Below are 25,663 nucleotides of genomic sequence, written 5' to 3'. Positions count from 1 at the left end.
ATGTGAGAGTAGTCTGGCAGCAGGGTTCTGAATTTGTTTTCATTTTTTCATAGTTAATAAAGATGATCCATGGTAGAGACCATTGGCATACTCAAGGTTAGACTGTACAAGAGAGACAGTAGCTTGAACCTTTTATGGAAATCCTAGGAAGGGGAAAATATATCGCAGAGTTTTCTTAATAATAATGCTTGATCTTGCTAACTTGTCCATTTGGGCATTCATTGATCAATGGGAGTCCTTGGTAATTCCAATGTTTCTTACTTCCTTAGATACTTTAGGAGGTGGTCCAAGATTGTCAGGAGAGGTGCAGAGTGGGTCATCATTTTTTGAATTGCTACATGTAAGTTTTTAAGTTTTGAAAGCATTCTATTTGAAGCGGCTCCATATCATCCACTGATCAACACCTCTGAGGCAACTGAAGATTTTAAGCTTCCAATGTCTTTGGAGCTTCCCAGTTTAAGAAGTACTTGTGTGTCATTATATTAATAGTTATAGCATGTGAGCTGAAATTAATTGATCATTGCCAGTGTTAGACTTGGCATATTTGGTGTGGTTTCCCCAGACGTTTTGCCTCTACCTCCTGCATTTTTGATGCGGTGCTGCATTTAGTTTTTGCTGGCTTAGATGCTTGGCCACTTTGCCATTGCTGATCAGTGTCAAAGTGCAAGGGGAAACATCCTTTACAATGCAACTTTTACCATGCAGTGCTATTACAACGCAGGTTTTACAACGAAAACCATTACAACGCATTGCGCTGGGGGGCGCTCTAGGATAGGGAATAGATTCAATTTACTATCCAACACCTTCCTTAGTGTCCACGGGGAATGGAGTTGGAATAGTAAATTAACCTATTCACTAGCCAGCACCCCAAAGCGCTATGCGTTGTAATGGTATGCGTAGTAAAACCTGCGTTGTAACAGCATGCGTGGTAAAAACATGCGTTGTAACGTCATACATCCAAGTGCAAGTGCTCTCTGTGTAAATTGTTTTTACAATTGGTTCTCCCTGATTGGCATATTTCATTTGCTGGTAAGTCCCTAGTACATTGCACTGAAGTAAGCCAGGGCCTGCGAATTAAATGCTACTAGTGGCCCTGCATCACTGATTGTGCCACCCACACGAGTAGTCTTGAAAAGGTATCTCAGACCTACCACTACAGTGTCTGTGCACAGTTTGTTAACTGCCATGTTGACTTGGCAAGTGCACCCTCTTGCCAGGACCTAGCCATCCCTTTTCTTACATGTAAGACACCCCTATGGTAGGCCCAAGGTACCCCCATGGGCAGGGTGCAGTATATGTGAAAGGCGGGAAATGTACCAGTGTGTGTGACATGGCCTGATAGTGAAATACTGCCAATTTCGTTATCCACTATTGAAAGGCTATCTGTCTCATTGGATATAATGGGAAATAACGCATTGCAAGTAGACAGAGAAATAAAGTGTAGGCTCTCTGAACTCAGAGTTTAATAACACGTCTTTTAGTAAAAATGGTTTTTAAAATGTGTGTTTTAAATGCCACTTTTAAGAATGTTCTTGTTTATCCATTTTGTGTGCCTCTGCCTGTTTGTGTATTGACTGTCTAGTTTTGGATTGATGGGGGATGGGGATGTGCATTCACTGTAGACAGCCACTGGGGGGCTTGAGGTCTGCCTGCCCCTTTCAGGTTGACTCAGAGCTGAGCTTAAAAGGGCTTGGCTGCATTTCGAGTAGTGGGAGGAGAATAGGGCCTGTTTCCTTTCACAATGCTGTCTCCATCCCCATTGGTCATACTGCACCAGTGAGGACAGAAGTGTTTTGGACTGGGCTCTGAGACCCTTGCACAGAGAGAACAAAGACAAAATAGAGTATTAAGTAGTAGACCTTAAACCCCAGAACTTTAGATCACTTCTGGACTCAAGAGGAACCTTTGCCAAGGAGAAGAGCTGAAGAGCTGTGAGGAAGAGTACTGCCACTTGGCGGTGTGCTGTGTGGGGTTGGCCTGTTGTTGCTGTTTCTGCCAAGGAAAGGACAAATATTAGAACTTTGCTTTGAACCTGCTTGAAGATCACCTCCAAGGTCCTGTGTGTGCTGGCCTATTGTTATGAAGTCTCAGGGACACAAAGACTTCACCTCAGCTCTTCTGAACTCTCAGTTCTGCTTAGAGTTCAGACCTGCCAAGAGGTGCCTGTTCCAGTTTTGGGCCTCTGGAGGTTGTTCCTGCTGGTAGGAGCTGGAGGAAACCTAAAGAACTGAAGAAATATATGCATCGCTCTTCTCGCGGCTGTTTTTGTGACTCAACACCGCTGTGCAAAAAGAACCGCCAAGCATTGCTGCACCGCTGCAGAACCGAAGCAGCCAGCACCTGTCACTACTGCAAGAACCGACGCATCGATGGATCGCGGCTGAAGAAATGGACACAGTGACACTCAACGCTCCTGCATCAATCGCCATGTATCCCGATTTCCACGCATCCTACCTGTGCGGCAAGTTTTCCCGATACAGCACCCGCAGACCAGAACCATCTTGAAGTTGACGCATCACTTCCCCCTACAGACCAGATTTGATGAATCACTTCTCCTGCGTGAAGCAGAACTGTTGCATCGCTTCCACATGGTCTCAGGAACGGACGCTTCCAATCTCTGTTGCTGTTTAGCCGTGTGAATTTTGACGCATCTATAGGTACTTTGTGAGAAATCACGCATCCATAGTTTTCTATAGACCCTCTTGCTTGAAACCTTTTGAAAGTCATATTCTTATTACATGCATGTTGGATTTTTGCCAATTTTGTCTTGTTGAATTTAGATAAAGATACTTTATTTTTCCTAAACCGGTGTGGTGTCCATTTGTGGTGTTATCACTGTGTTTTGAGTACACATACTTTACACATTGCCTTTGGGATAAATTTGTCTGCTCGTGCCAAGCTCCCCAGGGGATGAGCAGGGGATGGGATGGCACTAATATTGCCCTCAAGCATGTCTGGCACTTTAAGAACATATGCACTTTGTATCAATATATTGAATATAACAAAGGATTTTAGAGTGTTTCAGTATTCCACTGCACTGTGCGATAATTTGTAAGCACTTGTTTATGATTTTTATTGTTTGCTGTTTGTGTTAGGTGTAATGTGATGTGTCTCAGATTTGATTCTTGAGTGTGTTTTGGGCTCCCAAAGAGGAAAGATCATGTCATTACTTGAAGGGCAAAATGCCATTGATCTTAAAATGTATTTTAATCTTGGTTTTCAATTGAAAAGATTGTAAACTGTATTTTAAAGTTTGTTTTCATGTATTGTTATGCTATCGATTGATTGATTGATTGACTTCATGTAGATGTTGGAAAGCCTGGGTGAGATGATAGAGTGACCCCTGCTTTTGTGAAGTAGAATTTGGATGAGAAAAGGGGGAGTATGGATAACATTTGTCCTGTTTTGAAAGTAGAATGTTATCCAGCCGAGAGCAGTCCCCTCTATGCCGGATTCTAAGAGTCTTTAGATTAGAGTTTTGTGGTCAACTGGGTTGAAGTCAGCTGAAAGGTCCAAGAGAAGTAGTGCAGGTACCTGTTCAAACCTACTGTGTTTTTAATAGGCCTGGACGGTGAAGTTTGCTCCGTTCACGGAGTTTGCAGAGTTTTCCACACTTCTGCACTCCGTCAAACTTGCAGAGTGCAGAAAACTCAGTTTCGAGATGTGCGGTGGAATTTTTAACCCGCTCGCAATCGCGAACGGTAAGTTCACGATTGTGAACAGTAAGTTCACAAGCGCGAGCTGCCGCTTGGGTAGAATTTCTATCCGAGCTGCAGGAATACCAACACTAACTGCAGTTCGCACTGCACTCCGCCACTCGTGGAACTTTGCTGAGTTTTTGGTAACTTCACGGAGTTCAGGGTAGCAAAACTCCGCGAACAACACCCAGGCATAGTATTTAAGGTCATCTCAGATGGCCATGAGGACAGATTATGTGCCTCTTCCTGGATTATCCCTGTTTGGAAGTCAGAAAGTATGGAGTTATCTTCAATGAATTGTGACTAGGAGTGGGCGGAACTCGCGGAGGTACTGGAAAACTCATCCAGATTGAAACACTGGGAAGGAAGTATGCAACTATCAAGCATTGGTATAGCTTGAAACAGAATACAGCAGCTTCAGAATTGCACAAAGCACTGTCGGACAAAATAAAAACTGATGCAAAGTCCCCATACAATCAATTCCTTTAGAAGGCCTTAACAGACACCTGTACAAGAAACCTCTGGGAAACCAATCTGCCTTACCCGGCCTTCAAGTAAGCCATAAATAAGTCGGCAAAATTCCATTCACTTTTAACTGACAAAACCACCTTCGGCACAAGAAAACACGCCTCGATGGTTATATCCAAATACAAAACACTCACTGCAGCCCCATACCTAACAATCACATTCCCGGTCCATAGAAAACAACAGCTAACGGCGCTACGACTGGGAAAATTCCCTTCCATCATGGACCAACCAATCTGGGTTCACAACGGTCCCAAATGTTGTAGACTATATGGGAACAGCAAGGAGGACCTCATACATCTTGTTTGCCCGAATTTAGCCCATGCTCGAGCCATCTTCATAAAAAAGGCCATGAATGATCGAGGAATAAGAACGTGTAGATCGGCGATTATGGCAACCCTAAATCCAACAGACACTCGTTTGAACTGCCTATTAATAAAGTTCCTTTTGGCTCATGCTCAAGCGTTGAAATATAATCTGGTACCCTGTCTAGAAGAGGGTAATAGGATGGTTGACCCTGCGTCAGAGGGTTCTCCCGAACTCAATAAAGAATAGTACCAGAACCGTGGGAGTCATATTTTACATGGACCAACAAATGTCTTTTGATCGATTTTTAACTTGTATATTGTGTACACTAAAACGTCTATATTTAAAAAAAAAAAGAAAATATTTGCACTAGTTACAGAATGTTTTAGGATTATGGGAAACAGAATGCAGACAAATATTAAGAGCTTCATTTGTAGTACTTGATTTTATAAAATGTATTGTTATGGTTTTTATTAACTGAAATAATAAACTTTCTTCTTACTTCATCCAGATTCTGCAGAATTCTGAAATAGGTGGAAAATATGCTCCTCGTGCTGCAATTAAGTGCCAGTAACGCAAGCAGCGCTAACAATCAACGCATGTGGCGCCATTCATTGTGCAAGAGCACACAGCCATTCAACTTGATTTTGCAGCTGCTCGAGGGGAAATTCTCGAGCTGCAGCATATAACATTCTTTATTTGCACATTTTGCATTCTGAATTCTGTCAGAGTAGCATCTTTTTAAAGCCTTTTTGATTGTTGACTTGCATACTCTGTTGAGCTTGCGTAGGTGAAGTTTGTCTTAACTACTATTTGCTTTGAGCAGGATGTGTTTGCAGCTTTGCAATTTGTTGTTTTATCTTTTTAGTTCTGCAATCCTCAAAGATGCATTTATCCTGTTTTGTTGTTCTTAGATGTATTAGGATATCAAACACTTCCCGGAGTCATTCAAAAAGTTTCTGAATGGAATTTATTGTTTCTAGATCTGTGTTGGAAGTTAGTTGTGTTTCTAAGTATCCACAATGATAGGTGGATGCATAAATGGTGGACTTGGTTATGTTGATTTGTGGTGTTTGAGTTGGAAAACTACCAGATGGTAGCCTCACCAGGAAGCTGGATTTGTCCTGTAAAAGGTAGCTAGTTCTGCATTTGCACGAATTACATCTAGGCTGTGTCCAGCAAAGTATGTGGGTTTGTGGACAATCTGATGTAGGTTCAGTGTATCTAGGCCAGTGATGATAGTTCTTGTATGTGCCATATTCAGATTGTCAAACCATGTGGTTAGGTCACAAAGGATGCATAGATTGGAGTGTAATGTCATAGGGTTTGAAATTGTGTCTAGAAATGTGTCTGGGACTGTTTCATTGTTAGGTGGTGGTCTGTAAAAAAGGCGAAATTTACAGGAGGAAGTTGTCACGGGGCCTCACACCCTTGTGTGGACATTTTATCAGCTTTTGGTGAATATAACAGCTATTCCACACTCTCTTTTGCCAATGTGATTCTGTGTGACAATTTGATCAACACTGGAGTCATGTCATTTACGTACTATGATGCATTATTAAGAGTAAGTTAGGTTGTGTGTCAGTAAATATGTCCTAGATGTGGTGCTTGTTTATAGATCGAGCATTTATTAGTAGGCAGTCTAGAGATTATGTTATGAGGTGGTGTGACTTTGTTTGCTAGAGGAGCGAGTAGTACTCTTTGAACCTGTAGCAGGTGTATTATTAGTGTTGGTATTAACTGTATGAAGATAGCCATAGTGTTATTTGTCTATTTCGTCATCTTTGTCCTGCAGGTTTAGAAGGCATTGTGTTGGGTCTGTGGGTTTAGGTGGTGGAGATGGTGGTTGAGATGGAAATGGTGAGCTGTACTGTTTTTGTAGAGTAGCCTTGTTATGTAGACATGTAGATGTAAAGTTGGGCAGAGGCATGTTGTTTATTTTGTTTGTGTCTGTTTAAGGTAGAAGGTACATTACTTAGTGGTGGTTGAGGAGAATGTGGATCATGTTTTAAAAATCTAAATTATGCAATGGATGAGTGGTGGGTAAATGAGTGTTGTGCTGGGGAATTTGTGTTAGTGAAGACAGAGGATTTTGGGGTTAAGATGGTTTTGGATTTTGTTTTATTTGTGTAGTCATAAGGATGGGAGTGGTTGTTTGTTTCTATTTTGTGATGGAATATAGTATGAAGTTGTATGTTTGTGAGGTTTTGATGTGCTGATGTGTGCATTATGTTTTGTTTATGCGGAGTAGTGAGATGAGATATTGATGGAGTGAATTTCTGTGAAGTATTTGAATGTAAAGTGCTATTGATGAGTAGAAGTTGAGTAGTAAAGGAGTGGTGATGTACACAGGAGGTGAGTGTGTGTGGTGTGTGAGAGGAGATGAACAGGGCTTGTGAGTGTTTGTGCTGTATTTGGTAGCAGGAAGAGGTAGTATGTGTGGTGGAGTGGAGTGTAAGGATTGTTTGGTTGTGTGTTTTTTTGCAGAACGAGAAAAGGGTTACTGGTGGTTTATAAGATAGAGGGTTGGGTATAGGTGTATGGTGTTGCAAAGGAGTCTGTTAGGAGTAGGTTCAATTAGCATGAGCATGCCATGAGAGACGCTCAGTTAGTGAGTCTCACCTACATTAAAAGTCCAAAAAAAGTATAGTCTAGCTTACCATGAGAGAGGCTCAGCTAGTGAGTCTTACTTAGATTAAAATTCCAAATAAAGTATAGTCTAAAGTGAAAAATCCTTCTGGCCTAAATGGGTGGAACCCATTTGAACTACAAACACCACATGCCCACTAATTGAAATCCTGTTCTTTGTCTGATGGTAAAGTCAAACATTACTGAGCAATAACTGTGGTGGGTACTAATTGTATTCCCTTTCCAGAGGCACAATTGACTCTAATCCAGCATACCGAAAATGCCTTTTTGAGGTCTCTATTGAGCGTCCCAAATAGCGCACCTGTATTTAATTGTCATTCTGAGCTGGGAGTCACATACATCTCTGACATAATCAAGGCTCAGCCAGTTCTTCAATGCGCACAGAATTTGGACCACGGAGAACGCCACCTTAAATAATGAAATAATGAGGGATGCCATAAAACTAGATAATACCCGTAAAATCCCATGGCTAAAATATGTGGAAGATTTCATGTATGATATCAGCCACCAGATTATATTTCTACGCCGAATTCCCTACAGGCTATTACACGCAAAGATTTTAAAGGGATCATCATTGCACACTTAGATGAAAAAAGATTAGCCCTCGCCTTGAACAAACCAACTGTGATTAGTTGTCAGCAGATCATAATTACATGCACCTTTTCTACAACATGTATTGAGTGGATACGAAAGATATTTGCTGACTAGATTCAGATTTGGAACACTTCATCACACGGTCATATATCCAAACATTAACAATTGGTCCACACATGTATGCCACTGTCCGTGCGATAATGCCTCGCAACAAAGCACAATTCATGTGGAATTATTCTGTAAATATTATCACACAGGGAGACAAAGATGGTTAAAGCCATTTTAAAAAAAGGGAGGATGGAGACAATGTCGGCCTGCCTTCATCTATTTGCAGATGTTGAATTGTTTTTATTTTATCAGTTCTATGGCAGGGTTTCTAAAGAATGTGATGAAAAATAGGAAAGTAAATAACCATTGAATTTGGGTGTTTGTTAGCTTGATCCATATGATGAGAAGTAATGTTTGAAACTGTTATTGTGATAAGTAGACCGATGTATATAGATGTATTTAAGATGAACTGTTTTTATATGTATATGCTTTTATGATTTTACTACCTAAAATCGAATAAAGCTTGTTTGATTGATTGATTGATTGACTCTAACTGGACTAACATAATGCTCCATGCATTCACCTCAATCTTCAGGGTTTGCACATTTTGTCAGATAATACACACTATGGACTTTGTTTGTAAGTGAGTTTCCATAGACATCATCAGACACAATAAACAAAAGACAATAAATGTGAATTAATACTTAAAAAGGTACGACGGTGTATTTACAAACAATTAAATGGCTATTGAAATAAGGACACCCCCAAAAACACAAGATCCTGGGTTGCCTCAGTCATAATAACATCCTTACATGCAGCATTATCCTGGTGGTATCTACTGTGCTTGACCTTATGAAGAAGGTATAAATTAGGAAAATGAAAATTATGGGTTTTAATTAGTCCCGACCATGCTTCCTGCATTATAAATTTGCATTGTGCAATGATTATTTACCTGTTCTGTATTGAGGTCCACCTTATCTCCCAAAACATGTGCATGCTGTTCTTATGGATGTGATTGAATAGAACTAATTGTAATTACAGACACTCTCTTTCATGTTTCTTAGTGGCTCAGGTGGGCGATTGTCTGGTGTTATCTTTGATCCATGCCCAGGTTTTATTTAGAAATAGATAAAGGTAACTCATATTTACTAGTTATTGTGATATTTAACCTTTCTATGTTAGCATGCATTAGCATGTAATGGGAGCTCGTAAGGCTTTATTTGTAAATCCTTTTGATTTTGGTTTCAAAGTTGAAATTGTGAATTCAAAGGGTGTTGGAAGGTCAAAAACTTAAAAACAGAGGTGCTTTTTGTGTAATATGTTCAAACATTAAATAACACAAAGTGATAATATCATCTCAATCTGCAAATTACATATTGTAATCTCATTCTACCTGCAAGAATGCCCTATACACTTTAATCAGACTTTGGAATCCACAATTCAGAGTTATGCAAGGACAACACTCTAAACCACTTTTATGAGAGCTGCCTTATAGTTCACAGATTCAATCAACAGTTAGGGTGGCATATAAAAAGACTCAAGGATCATGTATATTCTTCCATATTTGCTGGTTAGTTCCTGTTTTTGCTGACTATTTCGGAATGATACGAACAATACACTTTATAAGGCTAATGCTCGTTCAAAAATATGCAGCAGTTAGCGACAGCTTTTAGGTGATAGCGAGCGGTTTGGGGCCGCTTTGCATGTTAGCGATATTCATCGCTAATGACATGCAAAGTGGGCGTACCCAAACTGTTAGCGACTGCAAACAGTCGCTAACATCGCTATCGCCTATTAGCAAGGCAGGCGTAGCGATGGAAATATTCGTGCTAAGCGCGAATATCTCCAAATACTAACAGCTGCCCAGACCAGTTCTTAGCGATGTTATCCAATGGGAGGTGGATAACATGGCTAAGAGCATTTCATCGCTAATACGTGAATATCGCGGTATTCTCAGAGATATTCATGCATTTCGCCGCTATCGCCGGAAAATGTATCGCTTTGGAGATAAACGTTGCTAATAGCACGTTATTTCAGCGATAAATTCCGGCGATGCTCAGCGATAAAAATAATCGTCGCTAAGCCCATCTAGCGATAAATATCGCTTCTTGCTGGTAATAAGCCCCTTAATTTTTTGCAATGTTATGAACTGGTAAAAACAGAGTGTAGCTATCTTAGAATATGTATTTTTAGCTATGGTAAGGTACATATTATTAGGTAAATGAAAATAATATATTGCACTTCTCCAAAGTACTTAACATTTTATGGCAAAAAGCTATACCTGTCATTTCTTGGACTTTGGGATAGAACGTGTTCCAGAATTTGCATTGCATTGCTCGCAATTTCTGACTTGTCTTTGGTGCTTCTGTATTTAAAATTAGATAGTGTTGTTCATCAGCAGTGAATACTGGCCATTTTCCTTCTTCTCTCAGAAGTCCGTTTGGGTTTCTAAAAATCAAATATAAATTGCTTAAACTCAAAATATTTCAGTAAAGATATTCATTTAATGCAAGGACACACAGCTTAGAAATGATAAAACACTTACATTGGTTGTATTGCATTTATATTTGTAACATTTCTAAAGCACAGAAGGCATCAAAGAGCTATGAACAGAAGAGAACATGCAGCCTGATTCATCATTCTCCCGTTTTGCGAGCCCCTAATAGCGATTCATAGCGAATCGCTATTAAGGACTCGCAAAACGGGATTCATGTAGAAATTGCATAAAGAAATGCGATTCCTACATATTCCTTATTTGCGATTAGCAAATTGCTAATCGCAAATAAGGAATAACTCGCCATTCATTCCAATGGGCCAAAAGGCCCATAGGAATGAATGGGGAGTATTCCTTATTTGCGATTAGTAATTCGCTAATCGCAAATAAGATAGCGATTTGAAGGGTGCAAGGGGTGTCCAAAGGACACCCTGTAGCACCCCTGAAATGAAATTTTACACAGGTGTTGCACACACACATGTCCAAATGACATGTGTGTGTGTAACATGCAACTCAGAAAAATGCATTTAAATGCATTTTTCTGAGTTTTCGCAATTTACCACGAGGTCTGACCTCGCGGTAAATTGCGGCCAGAAATTGCGAATTCGCAAAAAAAAATTGGATGATGAATTGCATTTAAGGAATCTCAAATAGAGATTCCTTAAATGTAATTCCTCGCAAAATTGCGAGATCGCAATTTGCTATTTTTGCATTTGGGATGCTGAATCCCAAATGCAAAAATCGCAGTCGCAAAGGGCCAGATTCTCGAGAATCTGGCCCTTTGCGAGCGCAATTTTGTTTGATGAATCGGGCGGTATAGTGAGCAGTGACAACCTGAAGCAGACAGAACCTCTATATATAATAATATCCCTAATTGAAGTCTAATCTTCAAAAAGCCGCATTTTAACATGCAGAAGGAACAACACGTGCAATTTCAGACTCCTGATGTGTTCAGGAAGGGAGTTGCACACCCTGGCAGCTGACACTGTTAAAACATGTTCCCACCACCCGGCTTTCTTACATTGTGAAACCACCACCTTATAACGTCTAGCTGATCTCAGAGGCCTTCGGGGGACATACCAAATCAGGGTTAACCTAAGATAACTCGACCCCTGAGAATGGAGAGCTGTATACATCAAGAAAAATGCTTTAAAGGGCACCCAAGAGCATATTACCAAGGCGGGCGATATGTGATTATCGCCGCTTTAGCGGCCGTTTTTGGTCGCTAAGCAGTGATAATTCTATTGCCCTATTAGCAAGATATCGCTAACAGCAGTTAGCGACAGCTTGTAGGCGATAGCGAGCGGTTTGGGGCCCTTTTTGCATATCAGCGATATTTATCGCTAATGACATGCAAAGTGGGAGTACCCAACCTGTTAGCGACTAAAAGCAGTCGCTAACATCGCTATCGCCTATTAGCAAGGCAGGCGTAGCGATATTCACGCATTTTGCCGCTAACGCCGGATATTTTATCGCTTTAGAGATAAACGTTGCTAATAGCACGTTATCTCTGCGATGCTTGGCGTTAAAAAATTACTCGCTAAGCCCATTTAGGGATAAATAGTGCTAGTTGTTGGTAATATACCCCCCTATTCTTTACCAACAGCCAGTGAAGAGATCTCAATCCTTCCTTGAGTGTTTGCGTACTCCAAGGACCAAGTGTGAGGTCGCCTTCTAAATGATTTTGGGCTTTTTTAATGAAAGTGTGTTAATGTTTAGATACAGAGCATTACAGTAGTCTAAGTAGGAGGTGAGGGGTGCAATGACCACTGACACACTGAGCTCTTTCGGAAGAAGAGACAGTATTTTCTTCAAGATTCTCATTATTGAAAACAAGAACTGTTCTATTGACCTGGGTGTCAAACGTCAAGGTTTATAAAAAATCATACCCAGGTTTTTGGACGCCACTGCTGGAACGTGTGAGGTACCACAATTTTCTGGCCAACAGTGATTAGTCCATATTGAGCTGTTCACTCCTAAACTCACAATCGCAGTTTTCTCCCTATTCATTTTGAGGCAGTTCAGTCTCGTCCACCTGCTAATCTCCCACATACAAGTCCTAAACCTGCCTGCTACCTCTTCCCAGTCACCCGAGATGGAAACAATGATCGGGGTGTCGTCCACATAGGACGATACCTGAAAGCTGAAAGATGGTACTAGTTTCACCAGAGGGGAGACATACAAGTTAACTAGGGTAGGGCTTAGGGACCACCCTTGGAGAACCCCTCAGGATAGCCAAAAGAGTGCTGCTCTGAAGTCTTTGCAACTAACTGTGATTGTTCACACAGGAAGGACTCCAACAACTTAAGGGCCAACTCTTTCAGCCTGCACTGCCTCAGCATTTGCACCAGCAGCGATGGGGATATGGAGTCAAGGGTGGATTACAAGTCTAGCAAAACAAGGATAGCTGCATCTCCCTGATCGACTTGCCTACAAATAGAATCCACTGTAGCAATAAGCACCAATTCAGTGCTATGATACTTCCTGAACCTTTTCAGCGAAGGGATCAGGAGTCCTTGATCAAGAAGAGATTTGGCCAGGTCCTGGTTTAAATGCTTCTCCACGATCTTTGCAGGGGCAGGCAACAAAGAGTTTGGGCACAGGTTTTCAGATCCCTGGAGTCTCCATCAGGCTTCTTCAGAGGGATGATAACTGCCTCCTTCCAGCCCTGTAGGTTCACCGCGGTCTCCAGGACCTCAGAGTAGATCTTCTCCATAGTCTTAGCCATAAGATCCAGAACCAACTGCAGAACCATAGGTGGAGAGGGATCATCCATAGAGCCTGAAGTGGTAGCAACTAACAGGGGTTTGATCTTAGACGCAGGAAGCAAGGATAACTCCGGCTAAACAACTATGGTTGAGCTGTTCTGAAACCGCCCCCTCTTCATCATAGACCGACTGAATCCCAGAATCAATGGAACCATTGTGAGTTGAAATCAGCTCATTTATTTCACAAAAACGTAATATTTACTGAAGTATTTACTATTTTCCTAATTGGATTTTATGGATAGCAACTACTTCCGTATATCGGTCTTGAGAAATCTGTGAAAATGGGAAGCAGTTTCACAAATATATTTTCAGGCATTTATCAAGGGCAAGGTGCTCGTTATCTTGTTGAACTCTTTGATTTTATCCATAAAATCTATAAAGAGAAAGGCATAGGCAATGGCCATCGAAGGCTCACATTGTTAGTGATTCTTACCACGTTTGTCACCTAATTGCAAACTAATAAAAATGTCAACAAAATAATAAAAACATGTAATTGATTGCTCACTTTAACTTTTAAATCTAATACACTACCTGTGGCTATAATATAAATGGTATTGAAAATTATTATATATGTTTTACCAATAATACATGAAGCAAACATCATTGAAATGTGAATGCTTTTCAGGTGCAATTGTATCAAAGACCAAAGTGTGTGTATCAAATATATTAGCAGAGTCTGAATGGCATTAAAGCAAATTAGCCCGGTAGTTTCACAGCAGTTTATTTTTCACATCCACTTTTGCGATAGCTAGTGTGATAGTAAGACGTCCCTGTTGTCATTGATACCTAAGATTGACTTTGATGCTTTGAGAAATCAATAAAACAAACATTGCTTTGATTACTTGTAGGCATGCGCTCAGTAAATTTGGCATGTACAAATTTAGAAGAAAACTGAATAAAATATTTATGGAGCACAAGAATGTAATAATTCAATGCCAAATAGACCATGAGGAATAAAGATTTAACAAATCAATAGTTAATGGATATACTCACTAAACTTACAGACACTATTGCCAAAATACCAGCACATAACACAATGATTGATATGTATGTTGGTCACTACAGCAGAAGCGTAAAGGTGAAATGTACCTTTGTACCTAATCTACCTCTGAAAACATGATTGAAATAATTTCCAACGTTGTAATTAAGTATTTACGTACATGTAACAAAACAATAGGGCAAAAAAAACATTATTAAGCTAAACATATATCATAAGAGATGGAAAACAATATGCCTGAATGTGAACACAAAGGCAGCTGATAAATGTAGAAACATAGGGCTAGATGTAGGTAAATAGGTTTTACTGATTCTAAAATACCAAATTTTACCGATTCGGTAAATCCTATGAAGGTAAATATTCGGTAAATTACTGAATCGGTAATTACTGAATCGGTAATTACGGATTCGGTAATTGACATTCATTCCTATGCGCCTGGAGGCCCATAGGAATGAATGTCAATTACCGAATACGTAATTACCGATTCGGTAAAATTGGAAAAAAGTCAAGGGTGGCAGGGTGTCACTTTGACACCCTGCTGCACACCTGATTAGTGCTTGTGTGCACATGTGGCACACATACATGCCCTAAGGGCATGTATGTCTGTCACATGGCACAGGTGTAAATGCACATATTTGCATTTACATAGGAATTAGTTATTTACCACCAACTTATAGTTGGTGGTAAATAACGAATCCTTAAAGCCCAGAAGCACTGTTTACAGTACTTCCTACATCTCATTTACCGAATCGGTAAATACCGAATCGGTAAATGATGATTCGGTAAATACGGAATCTGTAAATATTGATTCGTTATTTACTGAATCGGTAAAGAAGCCTCCTACATAGGAAAAGTCTATTACCGGTCGGTAACGGCCGAATTCGGCCGTTACCGACCGGTAATAGCCTACCTACATCTGGCCCCAAGTCCTTAATAATATAGACTACATAAAAAACGCCCAAAGACTAACGGTTTATTTAGATCTTGGTGAAAAGAATATTCTGTCGCAAATGTAACAGACATTCCGTCTGCGGTATTACAATCTGCATAGAGTATAATAGGATAATAATACAGCGGATGGGATCTCTGTCAAAAAGTCCATTCCGCCAATATCAAAATTAGGCCCTAATTACCAAAATTAAGTACAAAATGAACCTTACAAATAATCATATAAAGAAACAATCAAATATCGTTCAAAGTAAACTGCATCACTGGATAAAAGTTGGTCTCAGCTTATAAACCATCCAGAGACAATACCATGTTAACTTTTACTGAAGATTCATAAGCCAATCAAATGTCTACAGGGATGCCTTATTGTTTCAGGAGTTGGGTCTTTAAATGAGAACATTTCTGAGAATGTGGTACACTAGTTGAAATGATTGGCCCATACTCTACCATCATATACTATGGACAGCAGAGATAGTTTGAATACTTTTCAAGCTATTTCTGGAAGGATAAACATTGGCTTGCAACATATGATTGAGTGGGTCTACACAACCATACATTTTCATCCATGTATTTAGTAATCTCTCTGAGCCTCTCTTTCTATTTCTCTTTCTCAAAGTTGCATTCTCCCTACACTGGTCATATAAGGTTATTTCATACAATGTGACAATTCTGCACTCTGTCTGCACTGTGCTCAATTCATTCATTTGATGTATCTTTAATCAAGAGACTTCATGTAAAGCAGCATTTTATCTTCTGGCTTGGTCATACTATATAAATGTTTAAATGAATAGACCCATCACTCAGAGTTCCATTTACAACAAAAAGGAACAGCGTGGGAGATAAGTTTGCACCGTTATAAGTGAAAATCTGTGTGTGGTGAATGTAACACTGTGGGACTGGATTGACTACATTGAACAATACACAGTAGACATTATGTTATGAGGGTGATTCACTTTTGATATATATTGATGATTTGGAAGGCACCAGCCTTACGACTAACCAAGTATGTACTGTACATTCGGAGGGCACACTTTCCCTACCATTAAGGGTGGAGACATCACAATTCAAATACTTGGGACTCTGGATAAACCACTCTTCAGATGCATTATATGAGGCCAACCACAAACCCCAACTCAAAAGCCTAGAACAGGAAGTCAAACATTGGCTCTTGTACCAATTTCCCTCTTGGGTAAAGCAGCAATGCTCAAAATGGTGGCACTCCCAAAATATTTATATAGTCTTCAAACCAGCCCATTCAAGATTCAGGAGCGATTCTTTGTCAGGCTAGACACAATAATCCAGACTTTGCTTTGGGAAGGGGGACCACCCCAGATAGCTCTATGAGTTATCAAACTATCAAAGTATGAGGGGGTTATTGCCCTGCCAAATACACATTGAATGACTGGGCTTACACGGACTGGGGGACCCAGCGTATAAACATGACAGGGCAGGAATGGGAGGAAATGGCATCTTACATCTTAAATCCATTGTATGGAGGAAAAATGGCACCTACAATCTGTCCAGCAATGCAGAGAGTAGTGCATGTATTAAAAACCTTAACCAAGCAAATGGACTGGCAGCACTGACTGACTCCCAAAGCACCGCTCTGGGAGGGTTCCAGGCTTCAGCTGGTGATGGTGCTGCAGGAGTTACCGGGGTTAGGATGCAATTGGTTTATCTAACTTGGTGGATATCTGAAACGCCAACGGAGTGGTCAACTTCTTTCATTGAAAAAATGATACCAGCTGAAGTCAACCAGTGGCTAAATTACACTAGACTCTGCCATGTCCTTAAGGAGTGTGTGTCACTAGAAGAGGAAATAGAGGAAGACTCTTTTCTGGAAGTTCGGGCCTGATTCCGAGGGCAGGGGTCTTCCAACTGCTGCACTTGCAGTGGCACAGCATTGGCGTTTAACCATCTGCCAGAATAAGAATTGCATTGTCATACCGGTGGTGGACCGCCAGCTACACCAGGGAACCACTGTTCCCTTGCATTGCCGCAGCAGATGGGCATTGCAATGTGCTGAGTGGAACTGGCAAAGTCTTGCAGAGCATATTACACGTTCCTGAATGGGACGTTTCCTCCGAGAGAACTTAGAGTGTTGCTTTGCTGCATTTTTCCCTCGAGACTAAGGTTTTTGGTGCAATGTTGTGCCATGTAACATTAACTATAAAAAACTGGACATGCAACCTCATTTAGAGATAGGAGGATGGGAACACTGTAAAGCTCACTGGTCCCTCACTCCATTTAGTGTATGAGTGATTGAAATAAAAATTGTCAGTAAAATAAAATTTGCCAACACTTGTTGACATTTCACATAACCTTATTTTGTATTTTGTTTGCCCCTGGAAGCCTGGTTTGTATACAAAATGTCTTACTCATTCACTAACTCACTCACTCAGGATTAATAAAGAATAGCTAATCACACAATATGGAATCCAGGTGCATGCAGGTCCTGAAGCTTATTTGAATAGCCAAGTTTTGAGGTGCCATTCAGAATTCTGGAAGTGAGGTGATGGTCCAGAGTTGTGTGGGAAGGCTGTTCCAGGTCTTTGCTGTTATGTGGGAGAAGCAGCATCCTTCACTCCTCCTTCCGTAGGTGCAGGAAGAATGGGCAAGTGAAAGGGAGGTGGAGCGTAGTCTTCTCGATGGCTGGCGGAAGACCAGTCGGTGGCTAATGTAGCTCAGTACTTGGTTGAGGAGAGCTTTGTATGCATCAGTTAGTAGCTTGAATTGGCATCTCTTCTGTACTGGGAGCTAGTGGAGTTGCTTGAGGTGGAGAGAGATGTAGGTTTATCAGGGAAGGCCAAGGATGAGTGTGGCTGTGGCTTTCCTATTGGTTTTAAGTCTCTGTAGGAGGTGTGCATCAGTTCCTGCGAAGAGGGCATTGTCATAGTCCAGGCGGCTGGTGAAGGGGGTCTGTGTCATGGTGTATCTCAATTGTAGGGTGTAGCCACTTGAATATCTTATGTAGCATGCGAAGAGTGAAGAAGCAGGAGAGGAGACAGCGTTAATCTATGATTTCATGATGAGCTTGTTGTCAATGATGATTATAAGGATTCTGGCATGGTCGGCGAGAGTGGGTGCAGCCACAGGTCTGATGGCCACCAGGGGCTCTATTTTGTATAGGAAACACTCTCCCTGTTTGAGCCCGGCACCCGATTATATAGATTACCCTTTCCCCAGGGCAGCTGTGAAGCTGCGCTGCCCTGGGGGCAGCCCATTCAGGTGAAAAAATGGAGAAATTTTGAAGCAGCCACACTGTGTTTTGCTGTGCACTTTTAAGAGGAATTGCAGGTGGATGCAGTGTGGGACTGCACTCACCTGCAAGGTGATGTCTGGGGGCTTTGTTGTTCTTCACCCTGTTGGCAAGGCTTGTCTTGCGTCGTTGGAAGTTGGTCCTGGTGGTGATGGGGTCACCTGTGAGCGAGAGAATGAGTTGGGTGACATCTGCATAGGAAATTATGCTGAGACTGTGTATCTGATGATGCTAGCTAGCCAGGTTATATATGCATTTAGGAGCATGGGGCTGTGCCCTGGGGGACACCACAAGTGATCTCCTTAGTCTATGGGGTGAAAGGTGGGAGGTGGATTCTCTGGGTTCTTTTGGTGAGGAAGGAAGTGATCCATCTGAGCACGTCAAAAAAGTCAATTCCCTTTGGGCAAAGGGAATTGACTTTTTTGACTTGTGTACAGAATCACCTTCGTGAGAACAGACCCCTCGAGGAGGCAGCCGGTGCCCTGAATTAAAGTAAGACGTTCATGCATGCAGACAGCCACCGCCCCATGCCACAAAACATGTGGAAGCCCCAGTAATACGTGCAAACCAAATGGCAGGCCAAGACCCCCCACCACAAGCATTGCATGCCCTTCACTCCGTGTGACAGTGAAACAATGCAGAATCATGGCCCCATTTTTAATCAGGCTTTGATTTTGATTACACAAACCAGGCAAGTTAGCATCCGGTCTAAAGGCAAAAGGCACTTGCATGCAGACAGCCGCCATCTTGTGCCACAATAAATGTGAAACACCCAGACATACTGGCAAACCAAATTGCATGTCAAGACTCCCCACCAGCTGCACTGCATGCCCCTCACTTCCCTTAATAGTGGAACAATGCAGAACCATGGTCTCTTTTCAATCTGCCTGGAATATGATGGCATGAGCAAAGCAATTCCACCACCCCATCACCAAGCCAACAGGAAGGCTTATTTCACCTGCCATATAAATAATGCATGCCCTGGAGCACAAATTCGCCACCAGCAATAAGGACACCGTAATCATTCCACCAATGACAAAAATTCCACTGTCTTTCAAAAACCACACTGTATACATGACCCATGGTCCTTTTCCCAGCATGTAGCCCACAAGCCAAGAATAGGGCCTGTACGTGCACTCAATGCCAGAATAATTAAAGGTGTACATGACGTTTCACCCCCACACCTACCGCTCAGTCTACCTACCTACTAAATGACATGGTGTACTTTACTTCCCAGCAGGACTGCAAATAAAAACAGTTGGATGGTCTCGGCCAAATATACACCAACGTAGGATCCTCCCCTCTTTTGCGTAGAACAAACCATAAGATCATGCGTTTAAACATCCTACAGAATAATTACCCCTCCCATTTCAGGTCCAACCTTCAAGCAGGACCCCACGGTAAAACAGGAGTTTGCAACAAGAATCCAGTCAGACACTCCTAATAAGATATTTACGAAACAGCTGGCCCAACTGTATGACCACGGATAATGTCACAAAAGCATGTGGAACTCAGACCCCACGGTTTAAGTTAGGACATACAAAGCATTCAACAGACATTAACTGTTTTTCTTAACAACCACACAGTGTCCATAAAGTCAACAGCCCTAAAGAAGACCTTCCCTGAAATACACCACAGGCCCAACCTGAAGGCCGAAACGCGTTGGGCAATCACAAACGGGGCCAAGAGCTACCATAAAGTGGGTCATTCTGCGCTCAAAACTGTGCACTATGAGAGATGAAATCTAGGACTTCATCCTGTTATTAAACTCAGGCTCTGACCCCCACTACTATAGGGCCAAGTAGCATTGTCTTGTACTACATATAAGAGAACTGAAACGGCAAATGTCCCAATAATAATATAATGTAGGACACTAGTCATGCAACTCCATGTGTTTTGTTGTTTGTTTTTGGATTAATTCTTCACATGTATTTAAGAAGTGTTGTCATGCAATTTTTGCTTTGTATAAGTCTTGTCCCCGATTAATTCTTTGCATGTATTCAAGAAGTGTTGTAATGTAATTTTTGCTGTGCACAAGTCTTGTCCCGTGTCATTATGTCTGTAAGTGAATACTATGTTACCTTATAAAAAAAAATTAAAAGAAAAGAAAAAATGCTATGATTTAAGAAAGAGGATTAATGATTTATTATATGGAAAATTACTAAAAACAATATACATCAGTCTGATATACCTAAGTGTACACCCTTGATGAAAAGTCAAATAACAACAGGTCAAATCAAAGACAACAGAAGAACCAATACTTTGGTTTCTTCTCTTAAAGAGAAATTTGATTGATGGTCTGGAGGCACCCTCTTTTGATTCTCAATGTATTGGTTCCAGTCCCCGCAGTCCACAAATGAATCACTCCCCTGTAAGATACACGGACAAGAGCATACCTGCTCCAGGTGAAAAAACACAAAAATGGGAACAAACCACACCTCTATTCCACCCAATTTACTGCTCAACAAGAAATGACAACCTCCTCAACCAAGGCAACATCATTAAACTGCAGAAAGCAAAACACATGGAAAGAGCAAAAACAGAGGAGAAATAAAAGTATGTCTCCTCTACCGATACTTTTTGGCTCTGCCTCAGATTTACAGATCCTTGTATCAGTGTCAAAAAGCCATGGGTGTTGCTGGGAACGCCCACAGCAACCCCCATTGCATACCCCTTTGCCACAGGAAACTGCTTTGCAGAGGGCCACATTTACGAGACAGTGTAAAAATATGCAAAGTGGCCTAGCAATGCCTTGTAAATATGAGCTAGCATAGAGCACCACCAGTGCATCAAAATAAGTGATGCTCTGGTGGCTCTAGGGCTTGCAAATATGCACCATAATGTGCTGATGTCTCCAATTCATTATGCAGACTTACTGTCTATATTATTCCTTGTGTTGAGTTTGTCCCCCGTTTTCCCTGGATCATGTATTTCTCTGTCATCTACGTCCACATTACTTCCACCCCATGTTAGTCTGAGATTCTCTTGCTCCACCTGTTTGTCTACATTTCTTGAGAGATGGCAAAAATATGGTTAGTAGCTAACTTTTCTTGAGACTGTTCTTTATTGATTTCAATGTGAAAGCTATTTCAATGGGACATAACAATCTTTATGACTCCTTGATGTATATTCCCCAGCCACATTAAAACATACATTACCATTTAGAATTATAAAACTCTTTAGGGTGGTGATATGTCTTCATTATTTTACCCATTTGCTTACGCAATACTGTAAAGGTATACCACAAGTGTATGCTGATTACTTGAAATAAAGTATATATTTGGGTTACAACTTGTAATTATAATGTGCTGTTTTATCTAATATTTGGCAGTTATTGCATTGCCTGACAGTTTTTAGAATCTGGTCCCGAGGGTGAACAACCTTTACAACGAAACCTTTACAACGCACTACCATTACAACGCAGGTATTACAACGCAAACCATTACAACGCATTGCGCTGGGGGGCGCTCTAGGATAGGGAATACGTTTAATTTTCTATTCCACACCTTCCCTAGTGTCCACGGGGACTGGAGTTGGAATAGAAAATTAAACTTTTCACTATCCAGCACCTCTAAGCGCTATGCGTTGTAAAGGTTTGAGATGCTAAAACCGCGTTGTAAAGGCATGCGTGGTAAAAGCATGCGTTGTAAAGTCAATCATCCGGTCCCGAGTTTTAGGGCATATTTAGATCGTTTTATTGCTGTCCACATACATAAATATTGTTGCATTCTCAGACTAGCTAAACCGTGTATTTTTTACCTTACACCATGGTGGAAATGGTATATCTCACTTCTGAAAAACCACAGTGACATTTTACAGTACATTTGATTTGCACTGCCTCTCTGTCATAAAACTTGACTTTGTAAGCTTGTATTCTCGGCAAGTCAAGCTTCTTACACACACTTGTTCACATGAAAGTAAAGAAGTAGCTTGGTACGAACACATGCACGCTTGCATTTTGCTAGCGCTAGTGTGGGCTTCTTTCATTTGTTTCATTCATGTTTAGCTGGTTTCTTTTAAAGAGCAGTGAAAATTTTGCCAGGAAAATTGCAACTCACCAGCTCCTGCATTCTTGTGTGAGCACAGAGTACTATCCCTGCACACTCAGCACAACACAAACTTTGAAAAGTAATTGTGTTAGGGCTGCTTTCTCTCATTTGACATCATGCCAAATGTGGCTACCTGCATTGATTACATAGCAAATACAATAAGATGATGTATGGAGTGCTGAAACTTTTCAAACACTTACCCACAGTCACAAGTTAAATCCACTGTTCTTTTGCTCACCATGCCACTGCAGTTCAGACCCAGCCATATGCAAATCAGTCTTGACCGTGTGCCTCATGGAAACAGTCCAGCCTGAACTGCCAAGCCAGATCCTCCCTGGACCGGAAACAAGCATCCTGGGACTGGTGTTGGGTGTAGACCCTCTGACCAGCCATTATAGCTTGAATCCAGTGGCAAAGTGGAGAGGTGTGGTGCAGCAGCCAGGGCAGCTGTCTTCGGAGCACAGGGTTCACGGTTCGTTCCCCAGCACCGGTGGCAGCTCAGCTCAGCACCATGTGACTCTGGGCAATAGCTCACTTAGGGGGTCATTAGGATGGCGGGCAGACTTTGCCCGCCTGCCATCCTCGTGGTAATAGGTACCGCTCGCCATAAGGGCGGGGGTCCCGTGGGGATTATTAGGATGTGCCCGCCACAGTGGTGGAAAACACGAAAATGTACCAACCACACTTAAAAAAGTGTGGTTGGTACATTTTCGTGTTTTCCAATATATATATGGTCCAACTAACCACATGTCCCAGGGCCTAACTCCCTCTTTTTGTATACGCCACAGTGGTGGGCACATCCTGTATATTTAGCATTGTGGCGGGCGGTGCTCTCTGCACCGCCCACCACAATGCTAAAAATGCATTTCAGCATTTGCATTTACTAAGTGGCAGGCACCGCGCGGTGCCTGCCACTTTGTAAATGCAAGTGAAGGGGGGTACCACAGGTACCCCCTGTGTGCACCCCCCACCTCTCCTTCACTCAGGGGCCCGCTGGGGGCCCCCAGAGTGAAGACTGCATGCCTTTCCGTGGCGGCATAGCTGCAGCGGAAAGGCACCTAATTACAAACATCATAAAATGGCTAGGGGCGTCTGATAGACACCGTCACAATATTATTCCTTTTCCGCCCTGGCCGCAAGGCGACTGGGCGGAAAAGCGGCGGACAGTCTCTCCGTCCGCTGAGGTCCCCCCCGCCATACTAATATGGCGGGGGGAAACTAGTGTGGATGTAGGGTGGATTGCCTCCGCCAGGCCGGCGGTGGCTACCGCCAGCCTGGCGGAGGCAATCCGCCCGACATCGTAATGACCCCCTAAATTTCCACAACAGCCCCCAGCGCCTTGAGACCCGTAAGGGTGAGTAGTTTGCGCTTTACAAATATGGTTTTACATTATTTTTTTTTACGTCTGGACATACCCTTGGCCACTTAAGGCGAACATAGCAAACACAAAAAGATGATGCATGGAGTGCTGAAACGTTTCAACCACTCAACCCCAGTCAAAATATCTGGGTTTAACCCTTTGTTCTTTTATTCAACACGCCACCCCAGTTTGGCCCCAACCATATACAAATCAGTTTAGACCCTGTTCCCCATGGAAACAGTCCAGCCTGAACTCCCACGCCAGGTTCTCCTCATTCAAAAACAAGCATCCTTGGACCTGTTTCAGGGTGTCACCCCTCGTCAGCCAGGCTAGCTTGAATCCAGTAAAACAGTGACCAAGGCACCCATTTGCGTGATCACGAAGGCAAAACACAGATTCTGTATAAGTGTTGTCAGCACTGGCACTTGCAGTAATGTTAGTTTACAATGGGCTAGCCTTGCTGACAGTTTAACTCTTTCATTTGAGATTTTCCTAAGCAGCAGCTTTTCTCAATTAATGATGGATATCCAACATGAATGACATGAGTTGGTAAGGTAACCTTATACATCTGTGGTGTGTTTTCTTTCTAAACTTGGGCCGGCACTGGTCAAGTCAAGTCAGATCAGAAGATCAGAATTTACTTTATTCGGTTTCAATTAGGAGAAAACCATAAAAGTACACACATACCATGTAAATACATTTATCACAGATAATACACACATTTTTAAAAACGCAGTAGGTTACCAAAATAGGTTTTTTTTGTTTTTTTTGTTTTTGCTGCTGAACATATCAATTTATCTGCTCCTACTTCAGTGACAAGATTATAGTTAAGGATGATGTCTGTTCGAAATCCCAATTATTTAACCACAATAGTTCTTACCAAGCATAGTAACTAAAGAATATATTTTTCTGAAAAGCATAGTTTAAATGTTCTTTTGTTTTCCACAAATGCTTTGTGCACTTTCGTCGCTAAAAAATATTAAAATGTGGAATGTGCATTTCACCTACATTAAGATGAAGAAATTTCCAGGAAACTTACCAAAATAGCTTAACATTCAGAATTCATATTAAAAAAAATATATACAACAAGAGGCTTAAAGTGCATCAGTCATCGGTTATAGGTTACTTTTTTGGTGAATACAGAATTTTAAAAACTTAGCAAACTTTAAAGCAAAAAAATCAGAATCCAAGAGTTGAAGAACCATGAAAGCAGGACGGCATTGGCGTAAGCCTAGGATATTTAGGATTGGAGCTAACCAACGCTTTCTGGGTTCTATATAAAATTTTCAAAAAAGGGTCAAGTGTATAAGTGATTGGGGCGAGACACCAACACAGAGACAAAGGGATAGCAGCTTTGACCAGTCATTTACAGTTGGAAATGTGACTAATCGATGGAAAATGTTGCAACTAAACCGGGTCAACAAAAATCTGTCATAGCTGCTCAATTTCCAAATTAAGTAAGGCTGAATAACCGGGGAGGATTGGATCAGCAGAGAGTGCTGAGCCGAGATTTTATTAGCTTCAGAGGCCAGTCGAAGGTCCGCTGGATGGGATCAGCACTGATTTTTTTACGTTTTCCTTGAAAGCTCTGCTATTAGGGGGGGTATGATAATATTTCTCTAAGCCCAGGTCATATAAAAACTTCTTAACATGTCGAAGTCAAGCGATCTTAGTATAATGTTTTCAAGTAAAAGGCAGTCCTTTAGGAGACTTTGAGTGAAAACTAACTTGGTTGATGTCCAAAGGCGATGCCATAGCAGGATTGGCTGCATCTTTATGGTGTCTGTGATATAAGGCAACCCTAATTCTAGATGGCAGCAGAATGTTGAAGTACCCTGGAGAACAGCGAGGAGGAACCTCAAAAAACTGTTCTCCATTTTTTTGAGGGATTCAGCCTGTACATAGCCCCATACCGCTGCTCCATAAATAACAGTGCTAATACATTTAGCCTGATAGATGAGGATCCTC

General features: G+C 41.6%; 1 protein-coding gene across 3 annotated transcripts in view; it reads right to left on the bottom strand.

Moving 5' to 3' along the window:
- The window catches only part of BCHE (butyrylcholinesterase), a 213,597-nt gene that overhangs the window by 86,866 nt on the left and 101,068 nt on the right, over nt 1–25,663 (bottom strand). For all 3 annotated transcript variants that reach the window (XM_086944334.1, XM_086944335.1, XM_086944336.1), the window contains exon 3: nt 10,102–10,268. In XM_086944334.1, the coding sequence (XP_086800460.1) occupies nt 10,102–10,268 (167 nt within the window). The remainder of the gene's footprint in view (nt 1–10,101; nt 10,269–25,663) is intronic.

This window comes from Lissotriton vulgaris, chromosome 11, assembly GCF_964263255.1.
Source record: "Lissotriton vulgaris chromosome 11, aLisVul1.2, whole genome shotgun sequence".
NCBI classification, from domain to species: Eukaryota; Metazoa; Chordata; class Amphibia; order Caudata; family Salamandridae; genus Lissotriton; species Lissotriton vulgaris.
The sequence above is the reverse complement of the archived record's forward strand: the minus strand, read 5'-3'. Positions and strand labels throughout refer to the sequence as shown.